This window comes from Sus scrofa, chromosome 16 (assembly GCF_000003025.6).
Source record: "Sus scrofa isolate TJ Tabasco breed Duroc chromosome 16, Sscrofa11.1, whole genome shotgun sequence".
Classification (NCBI taxonomy): domain Eukaryota; kingdom Metazoa; phylum Chordata; class Mammalia; order Artiodactyla; family Suidae; genus Sus; species Sus scrofa.
Genome location: NC_010458.4, coordinates 79123319 through 79137486, shown reverse-complemented (window position 1 = coordinate 79137486; position 14168 = coordinate 79123319). Strand labels below are relative to the sequence as shown.

General features: G+C 58.4%; 1 protein-coding gene across 3 annotated transcripts in view; it reads right to left on the bottom strand.

The window, feature by feature from the left end:
- Positions 1–3091, bottom strand: part of LPCAT1 (lysophosphatidylcholine acyltransferase 1) — a 39380-nt gene extending 36289 nt beyond the window's left edge. Inside the window, exon 1 of one of the 3 annotated variants that reach the window (XM_005672624.3) lies at positions 2858–3091. In XM_005672624.3, the coding sequence (XP_005672681.1) occupies positions 2858–2992 (135 nt within the window). In that variant the 5' untranslated portion in view covers positions 2993–3091. Of the gene's footprint in view, positions 1–147; positions 245–2857 lie in introns of those variants that run through there. The other 2 variants (XM_003134168.5, XM_021076663.1) reach the window with 2 other exon arrangements.

Genomic DNA, 14168 nt, shown 5'->3' with positions numbered 1-14168 from the left:
GCACCCAGGTGGGAGGCCACGCCGCAAAGAGCCACCCTGACCCGGGGCCCCGCCCGAGACCCGGAGCGCCTGCTGCTACCCTCCTATCGGAACCCAGGCGTTTGGACAAGAACTCAGAGGAAAGGCGGCCCACCCTCGGGTACTTACACTCCAGGCAGCCCAGGCTGCCGCCCGGCTCCGTCCCTGGAGTCACCTTCCAGGTAACCCTCGGGGACTGGGGGAGGGGCACGCGGCCTCCTCGCAGGGGACTCAGCTCCAGGGAGCCGGGAAGAGCAGGCTGCTTTCCAGGAAGTACAGCCGCCGCCTGGGCTCAGAAATGGGGAAGCCTCGCAGCTGCAGGGGGGCGCTCCCACCCCCACTTCCAACGGGAAGGGAAGTACCCAACGACCCGGGGCAGAAACTGCTGCGCGGCTCCAAAAGCGAGAAGCGACCACAGGACTCTCTGCGGGTCTCCGCGTCACGTTTTCACGGTTTCCAGATCTTAACCTGCGCGCTCACGTCCAAAGAGGTGCTTAAGCCCCTCGCTAAATCCGCAGTGACATGACAGATGGACCCACGGGTCATTAATCCCCAGACGGCGGCAGGCCCTGCCCTGCAGCACATGCCAACAGGTAAATATAGGCACCGTCACCGGCTTAGTGCAACTCAGACGGAGCGGATCAGCGGGGCCGGCCTCGGCGGCGGCCGTGTGTGCGTATGTGCAGAGGGGGGCTCTCTGCTGGGACAGGCCGCTCGCCCTGCGCACGCGCTTCATCACCAAGGGCGAAGCGGGGAGTGCTGCTCAAAAGCAGAATGTTTCTCCGCAGACCTCGCCTCGGAGGGGAGCGCGGGGCCGGCCTCTGACAGGGGCGCAGGCCTCTGAGCAGCAGCAGCACTCCGTTCCAGCACACTGAGCTCGCTCTGCTGCTGGGAAGACCGCAACGGAGGACACACGAAGCACCCCCCTTCTGGGAGGTGACACCTCCCCTTTGCCTGAAAGAATCCAGATGCTGAGGGGCGAGCAAGGCGTTGTTCTGAACCCCCGATCCACACCCTGTGACCCCTGCCTGAGGGCAGCTGGGGGCAGCTCTGACCTCTGCTCCTTGGCTGGTTTATCCCCTAAACAACTAGCTTCGTCTCCGCAGTAGATGCCCGCCCCCCGCGCCCCGGGCTGTGCACACAGTCCCTGTGCACCCAGAGTAGGGAGGCTGCAAATGTGACAGGGACACAGAGAAGGCCTTTCAGGTGGGGGGCTTCCTACTGGAGGTGATAGTTCACCCAAGACCTGAGGGAGAGGCAGAAGGACCAGGAAAGGGGGGGGACCAGAGTGGGTGACAGGAGGGGGGTGATGGGAGAGGGGCGACAGGAGCAGGAAGAGAGAGCCCTGAGGCAGCTGGAGCCCAGGGTGAGGGCCTGGAGCTGGGACAGGGCTGCAGGGCCTTGGGAACCGCCTGGAGTCAGGGCTCCATCCCAGGGGCAGTCCCCGAGGGTTCCAGGCAGCAGAGCAGTGGCAGGAAGGCCCTGGAAGGGGGCCCATGCAGGAGCCCAGGGGACGACACGACGAGGCTGGACGTGAGGCCCTGCACAAGGGGCTCCTGGCATGAGATGAGTGCGTGTGAGCACTGAGGGCGGCAGAGGGAGGTGGACCACTCGTCTGGCGCAGCTGGTGTCTGCTCTGGGCAGGCACAAGGCCCAGGAGCCGGGGGGGGGGGGCAGTCTTGCCCTTTCATGTCACCAGGAGGGGTGGCCCTCTCTCTCATCTCTTCCCTCTCCAGCGCTCTGCCCGATTCCTCTACCGATGACCAGCGTCAAGCCCACTAAAGTGGCACTTGGAGAAAAGGCGGTGTCTGGGGAAATGAAAACTTTAGAGTGACTTCAAAAACTTTTCACTTTAGTATCATTTCAAATGAATGACTTTACACATTTTTAAAAATGTCAATCACCTTTCAAAAAGTTGTCACAGCTGGCTGAACCCACAACCGCTGCAGACCTGAAACTTGGTCTTGCATCTCCTATAGTTCTGGAGTCAAAGAAAGGCCATCATGTGAGCAATCTTACAGAAATGCAAACCAAACTCACAAGCAGAGCTGGGGCCTCATCCGGGAGATCCTACCCGGTCGCAGAGGAATCCCTGCTGGTCAGGAGCCTTGAAGGGAGGGGACAAAGTGTGGGTTCCCCTGCTTTCTGCAGCGTCCAACCCCTCAGCCAGGACCAGCCCATCCCCCAGGTAAAACGCGCTGGAAGCTGACCGCCCGCGCGCTCCGGTCCCCGGGCCGGATCAGGTTGTGAGCAACCGACTGTGGCCTCGGACTAAGCCCCTGGGAGCCCGCCAGAAATAGCTTCGAAACTCAGACGCAGGAAGCCTCCAGGAGACCCCGGACAGTCCGCGCCCCGCTGCCGCTAGTGATCAACGAAGTCCTTGCACACGAAGCGCATCAAGTCACAAAAAGTCACACCCAGGGGGAGCCGCGCCGGTATCGCGCGGGGCCTGCACGCGGCGAGAGTGGACGCCCGGACCAGGGGACCGCCGGGCTAGGACCGACCAGGCTGTGGGTCCGAGATCGCGGTGCAGAGGCCTGGGAGGAGGAGTGCGGGGATCCAGGGAGAATGGAAAACCGGGATGGCGCCGAGCGCGGGGACCTAGGAAAAGGGGCTGGGGAGCCACGATCGGGGCACGGGCGTTGGGAACCAGGGTGAAGGCGCGAGGACCGCGGGGATGCGGGCTGCCGGCGCAGAGAAGTGTGGCGGTCGCGGGCCTCAGGGGGCCGCGAGGCTGCGCCGCGCCGGAGGGCTTATTCCCGGGCCCCCCGGCCGCGCATCCGCGACCCCCAGCGCGGTCCCTGGCCCAAGGCGGGCCGGGTACTCGGCGGGCACCCACCTGGGCCTTCTGCAGGGCGCTCAGGCGCAGCTCGTGCACGAAAGGGTTCCGCCCCGGGGGCGCCAGCCGCCGCGCGTCGCCGGCCCCCGCGCTGGAGGCGGGGGCGGCGCGGGGATCGCGTCCCCGCAGCCTCATGGCCGCGCCGCCCGCCACGAGGGGAGCGGGGCGTCGGTCCGGGAGCGGAGCCGGGGGCGGAGCGGGGCGCAAAGCTGGGCGCGGGGCGCGGGGCGCCGGCAGAGGATGCGCGGCGGATGGAGCGGGCCGGGCGCGCGGCCGCGCAGGCGCGGGAGGGGTGGCTGCATGACGTGGGCGGGGCGGGGCGGGGCGGGGGCGCCGGCGGGGCGGGGCTTACGTGCGCGCCCCGCCCCCTGCGGCCCGGAGAGGCAGCCCCGTCGCCTGCCCGCTGCCGCGCGCTCCCCGCCCTGCGCTGGGTTTAGCTCGCCGGGACCGTAGGGGGCCGGTCCCGAGGGACGCCGAGGCCCTGGCGGAGAGCCTCCCGCGGTGGCCGGACTACAGGGACTCGGAGGCCGGGCCTGGTCCCAGAGAAGGGGAGATCGGGTCCCTAGCGCGGTGCAGCCCGCCACTTTCTCCCCTTCCGCTGCTCAGGGCACCAAACGGGAGCGCGGTCGGGCGGGGGAGGGCAGTGGGCAGCGATGCAGAGACAGAGGAGGGGGCGGGCACGCGCTGCCCGGGGCTGTGGGTGCGGAACCCCCGTGCGGTCCTGGCGCGAGGCCGACCCAGCTGCCCAACCGAGGGACACCGCCGAGCAGGGCCTGGCCAGGCCGCGCGAGAGGTTCCGCTGGTCCTGCCCCAGCCCCAGCCTCGGGCTTTGCTTCCTTCTCACCTGCGCTGCTGCTTGATCCCGCCAGTCCTGGCCGTGGGCTCACCAGGAACCCCCGAGGGCAGGCCTCATGTCAGATGCTCGGGGTCCACTCAGACCACAGGGTCCCTTCCGAGGGTGGGCACAGGCTTTGGCTGGGCCAGTGGTTGAGAAAGATAACTGATCTTTCTCATTTCCTGAAGACTCTAGTTCATGCAGCTACTCCTGTGGGTGAAGGGGGACCCAGGGATCCCTAATTTGTGGCACAGTGTTGACTGGAGCAAAGGCAAAATAGCTCCCTGTTCAGTATTTATACATTTCAAAAATTCATGGAATCCCTGGTGGCCTAGCAGTTGAGGACTCAGCACTGTCTTCAGATCACTGCCATGGCATGGGTTGGATCCCTGGCCCAGGAACCTCCATGTGCCATGGCCAGGGCCCAAAAAAATTTCACCACAGACCTTTTGTATGAGAACAGCGTGATAGCCACTCAGCTCTCCTTGTGGCCGAGACAGGCTGGGCTGGAGGGCTGAGTGGGCAGTGGGTGAGGAAGGGCTCAGATGCACCGGCCGTGTGGCCGCATGGATGCCTGAAACCTTGGAACAAGGAGCCCCAGCTCTTTCTGCTTTGCTCTGGGGCTGCATGGCTGCCCTTCTCCCAAGTTCTGGGCTCCTGGGGCCCTCTGCATTCTGCCTGGGCAGCAGGTCAGGGAGTGAGCCAGCCTCCCGAAAGACAGCCAGGGCTACCCCCTTGGGGGTTGGCAGGTGAAGCACCGCCAGGCCCAGGGCCCTTCCAGGTTTCGGGTTTTGGTGGAGAAAGCAGTTGGGGGGTGAGGGGGCTGGGGACCAAAAGGGCCGAAGTCACCTCCAGCGTCCTGCCCGTGATGTCGGCATATGGAAGGGAAAGAGCAGGGCCGAGTCCAAACCCTTCGGAGCCTGTGCTCAACCCGGGCACGTGGCCTCTCCTCGGAGTCTCGGCTGTCACATCTGTAAGGGGCAACTAGAGCGTTGCCTGCCTGTCCACCGTGCTGTGACAACTCGGAAGCCCGAGGGTGAAGGTGGCTCTGTTTCCCTTAACTCTGAAGCCATTGGCCTCTGCCAGCCTCCTGGATGTTTGGTCACCCATCGCTCCGGCTGCTGGGAGGGGTGGTGGGACGGTGCAGGGGTGTGTGACGACAGGAAAGACAGGGCCGGGACAGTCACTCGTTCACAGCCAGCAGAGCCCTGGTGGGCCCTGTGTGGTGGGGAGGGCGGAAGGCAGGTGGGGGAGTGGGCCGGGAGGGCAGGGGTGCGCCTGTGGCATTGTCCCTTGCAGCACCGGCCAGGATGGAACCAGCATGGCCATTCAGTGCTAGGAGAGGAACCAGCTGTGGTGAGCTGGGGGGCATGGGGTGTGGGACCCCAAGAGCTTCCATCTGGAGAGAAGGCTGTAGGATGGAGGAGCATGGGGTGGGGTAGGACCCAAGATGGTCCCCTCAGGGAAGGGCTGGGGTCTCAGAGCAAAAAGCCAGCCCTAACCCCCCCACCCCCCCGTGGTCCCATCTTAGTCCCAAAGAGTTGATGGGGAGGGAGGGCTGGGAGAGTGGGAGAGAGTGGGGACCCTCTCCGCTACAGCTGGAAAGGAGGGTCCCTGTGCGGGGGGGAGCTCTGCGTGGGGCAGAGTCAGCTTTAGGGGCTGAGTGTGCCGGGCGGGGGTGTGGGGGGGGGTTGGGGGAGGGCGGTGCAGTCTGGGAAGCTTGTCGGCCCACAGTGGTCCTTCACACTTAGGCTTCGATTTTCATAACGGCCTGTTCCTGGAGCCCCAGAGGGAGCTGGAAGCTTGGTTGGGGATAGCTGGTCTTGGGCAAAAGCGGCTCTAAGCGGCTCCTTCCAGTAAAGGAGAAAGAAAGACTTCAGTCGGCTTTGGGTCTTCGTTTCTTGGTTTTGGAAAAACTACTTTAACTATGAAGGCCGGTGCCCTGGGGTCTCCAAGAACCCCCTGGGCGGTGGCCCCTTGACCTGGCCCCTTGGCCACGCTCTCGGGACACAGCTGTGTCTCTGCAGCCCCTGCTCTTGTCCTGCTGTTTGGAGAAGGTGGACCTAGAGGGAGTCACTTCCAGCGTGCTGAGCCCAGGGTGCCTGCCTGTCCTGGGACGGGCGGCCTTGGTCGGTTTCTTTATTTTCTAGTGCTAGAGTTATTTCCAGGAGAAGGAGAGACATGCTTTCATTTTCTTTCTTTTTGTATTTATGACATTCTGCCTTTCCTGGTTTTAACCCATCGCAGGTGTTCCTTCTCCGCGCAGGGACCCTTATCCTCACACCCCTTATCAGCCCGTCTCGCCACTCGCGGCCCCACTCTGGGCAGGAGTCTCGGGGGCGCTGCTTTATTCCCCGGGATGCTCGCTCCTGTGCCGGTCACACTCTGCTAACCTCTGCGCTCTTGGAACAAAGTGCCTGAAGAGCCAGCAGGATGGATCCTGGTTGGTGCTTCTTTTCAAGAATCGTCTTAATGAATCCTCGAACTGAATTTTTCCATCCAAGTTATAGAATCGGGTGGAGCATCTGCTTGAGCAGTCACTCAAAATTCCCGCTGGCCATCTTCCTTTGAATTTCAGGCGATGTGTAGAGTACGTGGGTGAGACTGTGCGACGGGGCACCTGGGGCCTGTCTTACTTTGCTGTGCTGACCCCCGGGTGCAGAGAGGGGGTCACGGAGGCAGAGCTGTGCTCAACAGCCCTGAGGGACAGGAGTCGGTGCGTGCCGTGGGGGCGCTTGGGAAGCCCCAGGGCTGGCCGGGAGGCAGGGGACCAGGAGAAACGTGAGCAAGCCCCTTCCTCAAGGTATCCACGGGAGGGAAGAGGCGAGCAGGCTCCGACCGGCCTGGTGTGTGGAATTCCAGTGGGCGCTGGGGTGGAGGAACTGTCCTTCCTTGTCTGGTACCTGCCCTGTGTGATGGGACACGGAGGAGAGGCTTGAAGCGGGCTCTGCACTAGCTGGTTTACACGAAGCTATGGTCCCTCCAGGGTCAGCAAGACCACGAGACGTCAAATCATCAGAAAATAAAAAGCGTGATTCATACAGAATATATGATACTTTGCCACTTGAAGCTTTATTTTTCACCCTCATAACTTGATCTCCAATTATTTGGTCTTTTTTTTTTTTTTCTTTTTAGGGCTGCACCTGCGGCGTAAGGAGGCTCCCAGGCTAGGGGTTGAATCAGAGCCGCAGCTGCCAGCCCACACCACAGCCACAGCAACGTGGGATCCAAGCCAAGTCTGTGACCTACACCACAGCTGACAGCAATGCCAGAACCTTAACCCACTGAGTGAGGCCAGGGATGGAACCTGCAACCTCATGCTTACTAGTCAGATTCTTTTCTGCTGCGCCACTACGGGAACTCCTGTTTGGTCTCCTTTTAATTCTTCGATAGCATTAAACATTTTTTTACATAAAGATTCCGAATGTTATTAGCATAATTCCTGTATCTGTCATAATTTTGCAGCTGTAAAATAAAGGAGTCTTGTTTTTTATTGCTTTTCCTAACTGTTCATGATCACTGAAGCTTTGAGCTAAGTCTTAAATTAGGTAAGTCCTCCCACCTGGTTCCTCTTTGTCAAAACTCTCTTGGCACCTACGTCCTTTCCCATCTAAGTTGCAGAATCACTTCATTCCTATCCCCCAAAAATCTGCCGAGATTTTTTGTTGAGATGGTGTTGAATCTACTGCTCTGTTTGGGAAAATCAGCGTCGTCGTGACATTGGTGTCTATCCCTGAACGTGGTATAGCTCTGGTTGGTTTAGGCTGTCTGATTTTTCCCGGCAATGCTGTGTAATGTTTGCTCCTCTCATAGAGATCTTACCTCTGTTTTTCCAGTTCTGTCCCCAGGTGGTTTGCTTCGATGCTGCGGTAAACGGCCCTGTCTTTTGAGTTAGCTTCCGAATTCGGTGTGTCTGCCTCACGTGCTTCGGGCCTGGCTCAGTCCACGTGTGCGTTCTGAGAGGCTCTTCGTGCTTTCCCAGCATTTTCCCCACTGGCGGTCACACTCCCTGTGAGTGAAGGCGGCGTTGTTCTTCCTCCCCAGCCCCCGGGCCTTCTGTGCTCTGACCACCACGTCCAGCACGATGCTCGGCAGAGGTGCCGCCGCCTTGTCAGCGTTAGCAGTCTGGGGGGAGTGTTCGGGCTCCAGAGTAGCTGGGGGTTTTCACAGGATCCTTCAGTAAAGCTGAGCAAGTTCCCTTCTAGCCCCGTTTGCTGAGGGTGTTTATTGTTTGGCAAAGCTCCACCGTGGAGCTTTTCTCCTTGATCCTGTTGCTGGGTTGGGGTCAGTGGATGGACAGCCCGACCTTGTTTTCCTGGATGAGGCCCCTGCGGATCATACTGCATCGTCTCTGTTTTTAGTTCTGTCTTTCATGGTTATTTCTCAATCTGTGGGTTTTAAAAAAGGAATCCCACTTTTTGGTGTGATATTTAAAAATGACTTGCTTAACCCAGGGTCCCAAATACGCTCTCCTGGGTTGTTTTTTTTTTTTTTTAATTAAAGTAGAGTTGATTTACCACCTTCTGTCAATTTCTGCCGTCCGGCAAGGTGACCCGGTCATACTTAGACGTGCATTCTTTTTCTCATATTCCCTCCATCATGTTCTATCACAAGTGACTGGGTCGAGTTCCCTGTGCTGCACAGCAGGACCCCACTGCTTATCTACCTGAAATGCAATGGTTTGCATCTACGGACCCCAAACGCCCCGTCCATCCCTCTTCCTCTTCTGTTTTCCTTCGAGAAGTCTCATAATTTCCCAGTTTACATTTAGGTGTAGACGCTGCTGTGAGCTGATGTTTTACATGACGAGAGGAGTGTGTGTATAGTTATGTATGTATAATGTCTCCTGTGGCACACGTTGCCAGCCACCTTACTGAGAGGCTGTCCTTCTCCACGGAATTGCCTCTGCGCCTTCGTCAGGGGTCAATCGACGTTATGTGCCTTTGCATACACGCGCTGTCACGTCTGGACGCTCTACCGCCCGTTATCCATCCATTCTGCGCCATCTCGATTCCTGGGGCCTTAGAACATGTCTTGGAATTGGTTAGATCTGAGCCCCGAACTTAGCTGTTCTTCTTGAAAGTGGTTCCAGCCGTTCTCAGTTCCTTCTGCACATGAATCTTAGCGTCGGTGTGTGAATTTCCCTGGGAAAACCCTCTGCATCTGGATTGGCGTCGTGCTGCGGTTACGCATCGATTTCGGAGGAAATAATATCTTCACGTTACTGAGCTTTCGATCCATCAGCATGGTGTCTCTCCATTTATTTAGGTTTCCTTCATTTCTCTCAGCAAAGTTTTGTGGTTTTCCAGGTATAAATCTTGCATATCTTTTGTCAGATTTACCGCTAAGTGAGTACTGTGTGTACATGGTACTTCACAATGTCGATTTTTTCTTGTTTACAATGGAAGTGTAGTCGATTTACAATATTGTGTTAGTTTCAGGTGTACAGCAAAGTGACCCAGAGATGTGTATACACTCCGATTCTTTTCCGCGATAGGTTATCACAAGGTATTGGACATAGTTCCCTATGCTATGCAGGAAATCCCTGTTGAAAATGTCTTTTTTTTTTCTTTGCTTTTTAGGACCGCACCCGCAGCATATGAAAATTCCCAGGCTAGGGGTCAAATCAGAGCTACAGCTGCCAGCCTACACCACAGCCACCACAATGCTAGATCCGAGCCACATCTGCGACCGACACCACAGCTCACGGCAACACCGGATCCTTAACCCACTGAGCAAGGCCAGGGATCCAACCCACATCCTCAAGGATCCTAGTCGGGTGTGTTAAGCGCTGAGCCACGGAGGGAACGCCCAGAATACAGTTTATCTCTAACACACATTTCGGGAACTGGTGCTGGACTGACTAGCTTCCCTGGCAAAGTCTGGTGCCTTTCTCATCAGGTCTGTAATTTCTGGGTAGAAAGACAGATTCTCTGCCAACAAAGACAGCCTGCCTTCAGCTGCCTTTCATTCCCTTCTCACTGGCTGGGCTCCGGAGGACGCTTTGGAATAGAAGTGCTGACTGCGAGCAGACCTGTCCTTTCCCGCCCAGGCGTGACGCGTTATCCTTCTGTGCACGGTCACAATCTACTTGCAAGCATTTTGCAGGAGATCCGCGTCTGTATTACCCAGGATGTGGCTCCTTTCCTGTGATGCCCTGTCTGGTATCAGAGGGATGTTAGCCTTGAGAAAGGGTTCTTCAGTTCTCTTGGAATTTCTGCACGAGTTTGCGTGGAGCTGGCATCATCTCTTTAAATGTCTGCTGGAATTTCTCGTGACGCCATCTGGGTATGCCGTTCTCCTTCTTGGAGGGTTTTCAGCTTAGAGTCCTTTCTCTAATGTCTCCAGGGTCGTGTCTGCGGGTGCCGGTCACCCTCGTCTTTCTCTGAGAAGGACACGAGTCACGAGATGTAAGGCTGCTTTCGATACAGGACAACTCACTTGAGGTCTGACTTTAATTACCTCGGCAAAGGCAGTTTCCCAGTAAGTTCACGCAGTTTCCACAGGTCCTGGGGGCGGGACTTGGACATGTCTTTTTGTGGGGACATAGTCCAGCCCACTGCAGCCAGCTAATCTGGGCAACTTGGGCAAAATCCACGAATAGGTGCGGAAGGTAAGATACAGCCGTGTTGCCTCCATGTGGCCTCTCTGGCCGCCCCTCCATCACCCCGTCCTGGTCAGGGCTCAGGGCTCCCTGCCTGCTGGGCTGGGGGTTATCACCTCCGTGGCAGCGGCTCCGACAAACCCAGGTCCCAAAGGATGGCGAGGAAGCCACGCCTCCAGTGCTGGGAGGCTCCCCTCGGGTCCCAGAGTCCCTGCGCCTGGGCGGGCAAGTTCCCCGCTCTCCTTCTCATATTCGCCTGGTGTTATAGGGAAGTTTGCCGTAGGCTTCTCACCATGAAATGCCCGGGAACCAGTTCTCTGCAGAGATGCTCGTGGTGAGCCGTGGGGCAGGGGCTGCCGGCCGGTTCTTCCAGGACCCCAGCCCGGGCCCAGTGGGGGGACAGCGGCCCAAGTGGCAGAGGGGACGGCGGTGAAGGCGTTTCTAGGCTGTGAAGTGTCGCCGAAAGCCACTTTGTGCTTATCCAACCCGTCCAAGTCCAAGGCTGATAAATGCCGGCCGGTCGCGACGGCTCGCACACATCCTGCCTTGTCCAGTGAGCTGGGAGGAGTCCTTGCCCCTGCGCTCAGCTGAGCGTCGCGGTCCACAGTCCAGGACAGAAACACAGTCCAGGACACAGGGCCCTTACCTTGGTGGCTCCTTAGGGAAGTCACGGCTCTCTGGGCGTTGCGCAGGCCCCGGGTGCTGGGCGCGCTGCTTCCCTGGTGCACAGGTCCCAGCACACGTGGGGCAGGGCTGGCTTCCGGTTGGACGCCCTTCCGAGCCCTCCCCTTCCCGGGCCGGGCCTAGCGCGGGACGTACCCACGGAGTCTCGGTTGCAGGCGTCCAGCTCCCTCCAGGGCTGCGGCCGGAGCCAGGCTGCCTGGAGGGGTCTGACTGGCATCGCTGCCCCGCCTGTGTTGGTCTGGTGCCCTCGGCACCTCTGGCACCAGGGTGAGGGCAGGGTTCCCAGAACCAACCATCCGGAGGCGGCAGCGCTGTGAGCGGGACAGTGGAAGCCTCCCCGTGGGTGTCCCCGTGCCCCTCTGCCTCCCGCAGCCACTCCTGCTCTGCACAGCCACTGTCCGCGGCGCCTGGCCACTCAGGGGCCTCTCCCTGCCGACCCCTCTGCTGCTCAACTTCCTCCGCGGCCTCCCAGGTGCCCCGGAGTCTCCGTCCCCCCGCTTGGCAGGTGCTCCCACACCCCCACCGCCGCGGCGCCTTCTCCCGGCCCCCTCTCCTCTCCTGGCCTCTCTTCCCCACCCGCCTCTCCCCTCGGGCCAAGCAGGGTCATTTCGCTGAGGGAAACACTGAGGCTCTGATGGCGGCCAAGACCCGAGCCAGGACCAGTGAAGGCCACAGGCTGTTTCCAGGTGTCTTTCCTCCTGCTCGTGTGTGTCGCCATGGGCGCTGCCCTGTGGTCCCCATCTCTGCAGGGGCTTCCAGAGAGAGGTCCTGTTTTTACAGCCCTGGAGTCCAGATAAGGCCACTTTCCTCAAAGATACCGGCCTTTGAGACGCTTCCTAAGGACCCGGACTCTTGACAGGGTCCTGTGTTTTCCTGGGACTGTCGACTGTCATTCCGTTTTCAGGTGTCCCGCTGAGACGCCGCCGGCCGCCGGAAGCCCCTTTGACGGAGATGCAGGTTTACAGGGATTTCGAGTCTGGCCTCCCTTAGCAGTGTCACCTGCTCCGTTTCCTTTGGCCTGAAGAAGATGATGCTCCGTGTGGAACACAAGCTGAGACGCGGCTCTTCCATGGGCCTCTGTGCAAACGAAACAGATTCTGAAACTCAGGCACAGCTTCTTCACACTTTGGGTTTGCAGAACAAATGTTTGCATGTAATTTTGCTTCCTAAAATGTCAAGAAAAGCACAAATATGAAAACATGTTCTCAAAGGAGTGATCTTTTATGAAAAAAAAATTGCTTACAGTATTTCTTTCCAGTTGGCTTTGAGAAATACTGTGTCAAATTATTTTCACAAAGTTGCAAAGAGATTCTTCACTCTTCTGAAGAGGGGTGTCTTCCAGAAGGAGGAGATTCACCTTGAGGAGGGGGCCCGAAGTCAGGCCACATCCAGCCTCACCTCCTTAGTGACAGAACAGGTGTGTTTCAGAGGGAAGCACGGCCACCCAGGATAAAGACTGCACTTCTCAGCCCACCTGCCTGTTTGCTGTGGTCACATGATCAAGTTCTGGCAGCAAATGGAACCCCAGCACAAGGTTTGTGGAACTTCTGGGAAGTGCCCTTAAGGAGAGGGTGCCTTCCTACCGGCTGGAAGGTGAATGTAATGGCCGGAGCTACGGCATCCATATTGAGCCATGAAACAACATTTGGGAATGGCAGGCATGGTAGCAGAGCAAGCAGAGAGAAGAGCCTGAGAAGGACCACGTGGAGGGCGCTCCCGACCCCGAGTCGCTGCCACTGGCCTTCAGGATGGTGAGAAGAAGTAACCTTCTATCTTTAAGTTGTATTGTTCTGGGTCTTTTTGTTACTCGCAAGTGAACTTAATCCTAATGAATATACAGGCCACTGGGGATGCTTGGATTGAAAAAAGCCCAAGCAAATAAAAAAAAAAAACAACAAAACACACCAAAAATCCAACTTCCAAGCAAAGCCCAAGGAGATGTGTTTTCAATCTTGTTGTGTTGAAATAGATTTAAGTGTTGCTCTTTGTGTATCAAATTAGACTTAGGTATTAATCTTTGTGTATTGGGAAAAAATGGAGTTTCTGTCATGGCGCAGTGGAAACAAATCTGGCTAGGAACCATGAGGTTTCTTGTTCGATCCCTGGCCTCACTCAGGGGGTTAAGGATCCGGTGTTGCCGTGAGTTGTGGTGTAGGCCGGCAACTACAGCTCTGATCAGACTCTTAACCTGGGAAGCTCCATTGGCCGCGGGTGCAGCCCTAAAAAAGCCAAAAACAAACAAACAAACAAACCCCAAAATCTTTGTGTATTGAAATAGGTTTAGGAAGCCCCCTTCAACCCTCCAGATGTGGCTATCTCCTGCTTCCTCTTCCATCCCCCCCTCTGTTCTTGTCCCATTTTCTATAAGACTTTTCGGCCTGTCCGCCTCCACCCCTTCCCAGCCACTTCACTCCCCGGAGCCCACACGGCTCTCCCTTCAGGAGGGCCTCCTGCCCTTGGTGGCCCGAATCCCTCGGACCTCAAATCTCTAGAGGCTGTGGGACATCAGGGCGTGTTTCTCAAAGGCACCCCCTTTGCTCTAAACTCCTGAGGCATCTTGTGTGCATGAGACTATTGTCTGAAAGGAAAAGAGAATAGACCCATTTGGAGAACCGAAGAGTTTCTTCTAGAAGGGTGTAGGGGCGTAGCCTTTGTATTCATGATCTAACTAACCCCTAATTCATCCTAGGCTCTGGCAGGAGGGGGAGCTTGAGGCGAGGATGTGGGACTGTCCCCTCCTGCATTGTCACGGGTGGGCCCAGCAGGTGCGTGTGGGAAAGGGGTGGGAAGGTCCAGAGCTTGAGGGAGAAGTAACTGGTGCCGGAGGCGGGGCGGGGGGCCTCCGAGGAGGGGTGGGCCTTGGAGCGGCTCTGGAAGGAGGCCCGGGCGGAGAGCAGCGACTGCGGAGGTAGGAACGTCCCGCTCTCCTGTCTGATGAAGATCAGGGCCAGCAGGGTTTGCAGCGCGTGGTACCAGGGGCGGTGGCGTTGGTGGGCGCCCACCAGCTCCCTCCTCGGGTTCCTCCCAGGTGAGGGGCTCAGCGGGGGCGGGGGGGGCGTAGGCGCCCCTGGGCCTGCCGCTCACAGCCTGCGCCTGCAAGCGCACCTGTACCTGCAGGCAGAACTGGCCCTGTGACACCTGCTCTCACATCCTCCCACCCCCACGGATGGCCCGGCTTTGGGGGCCCA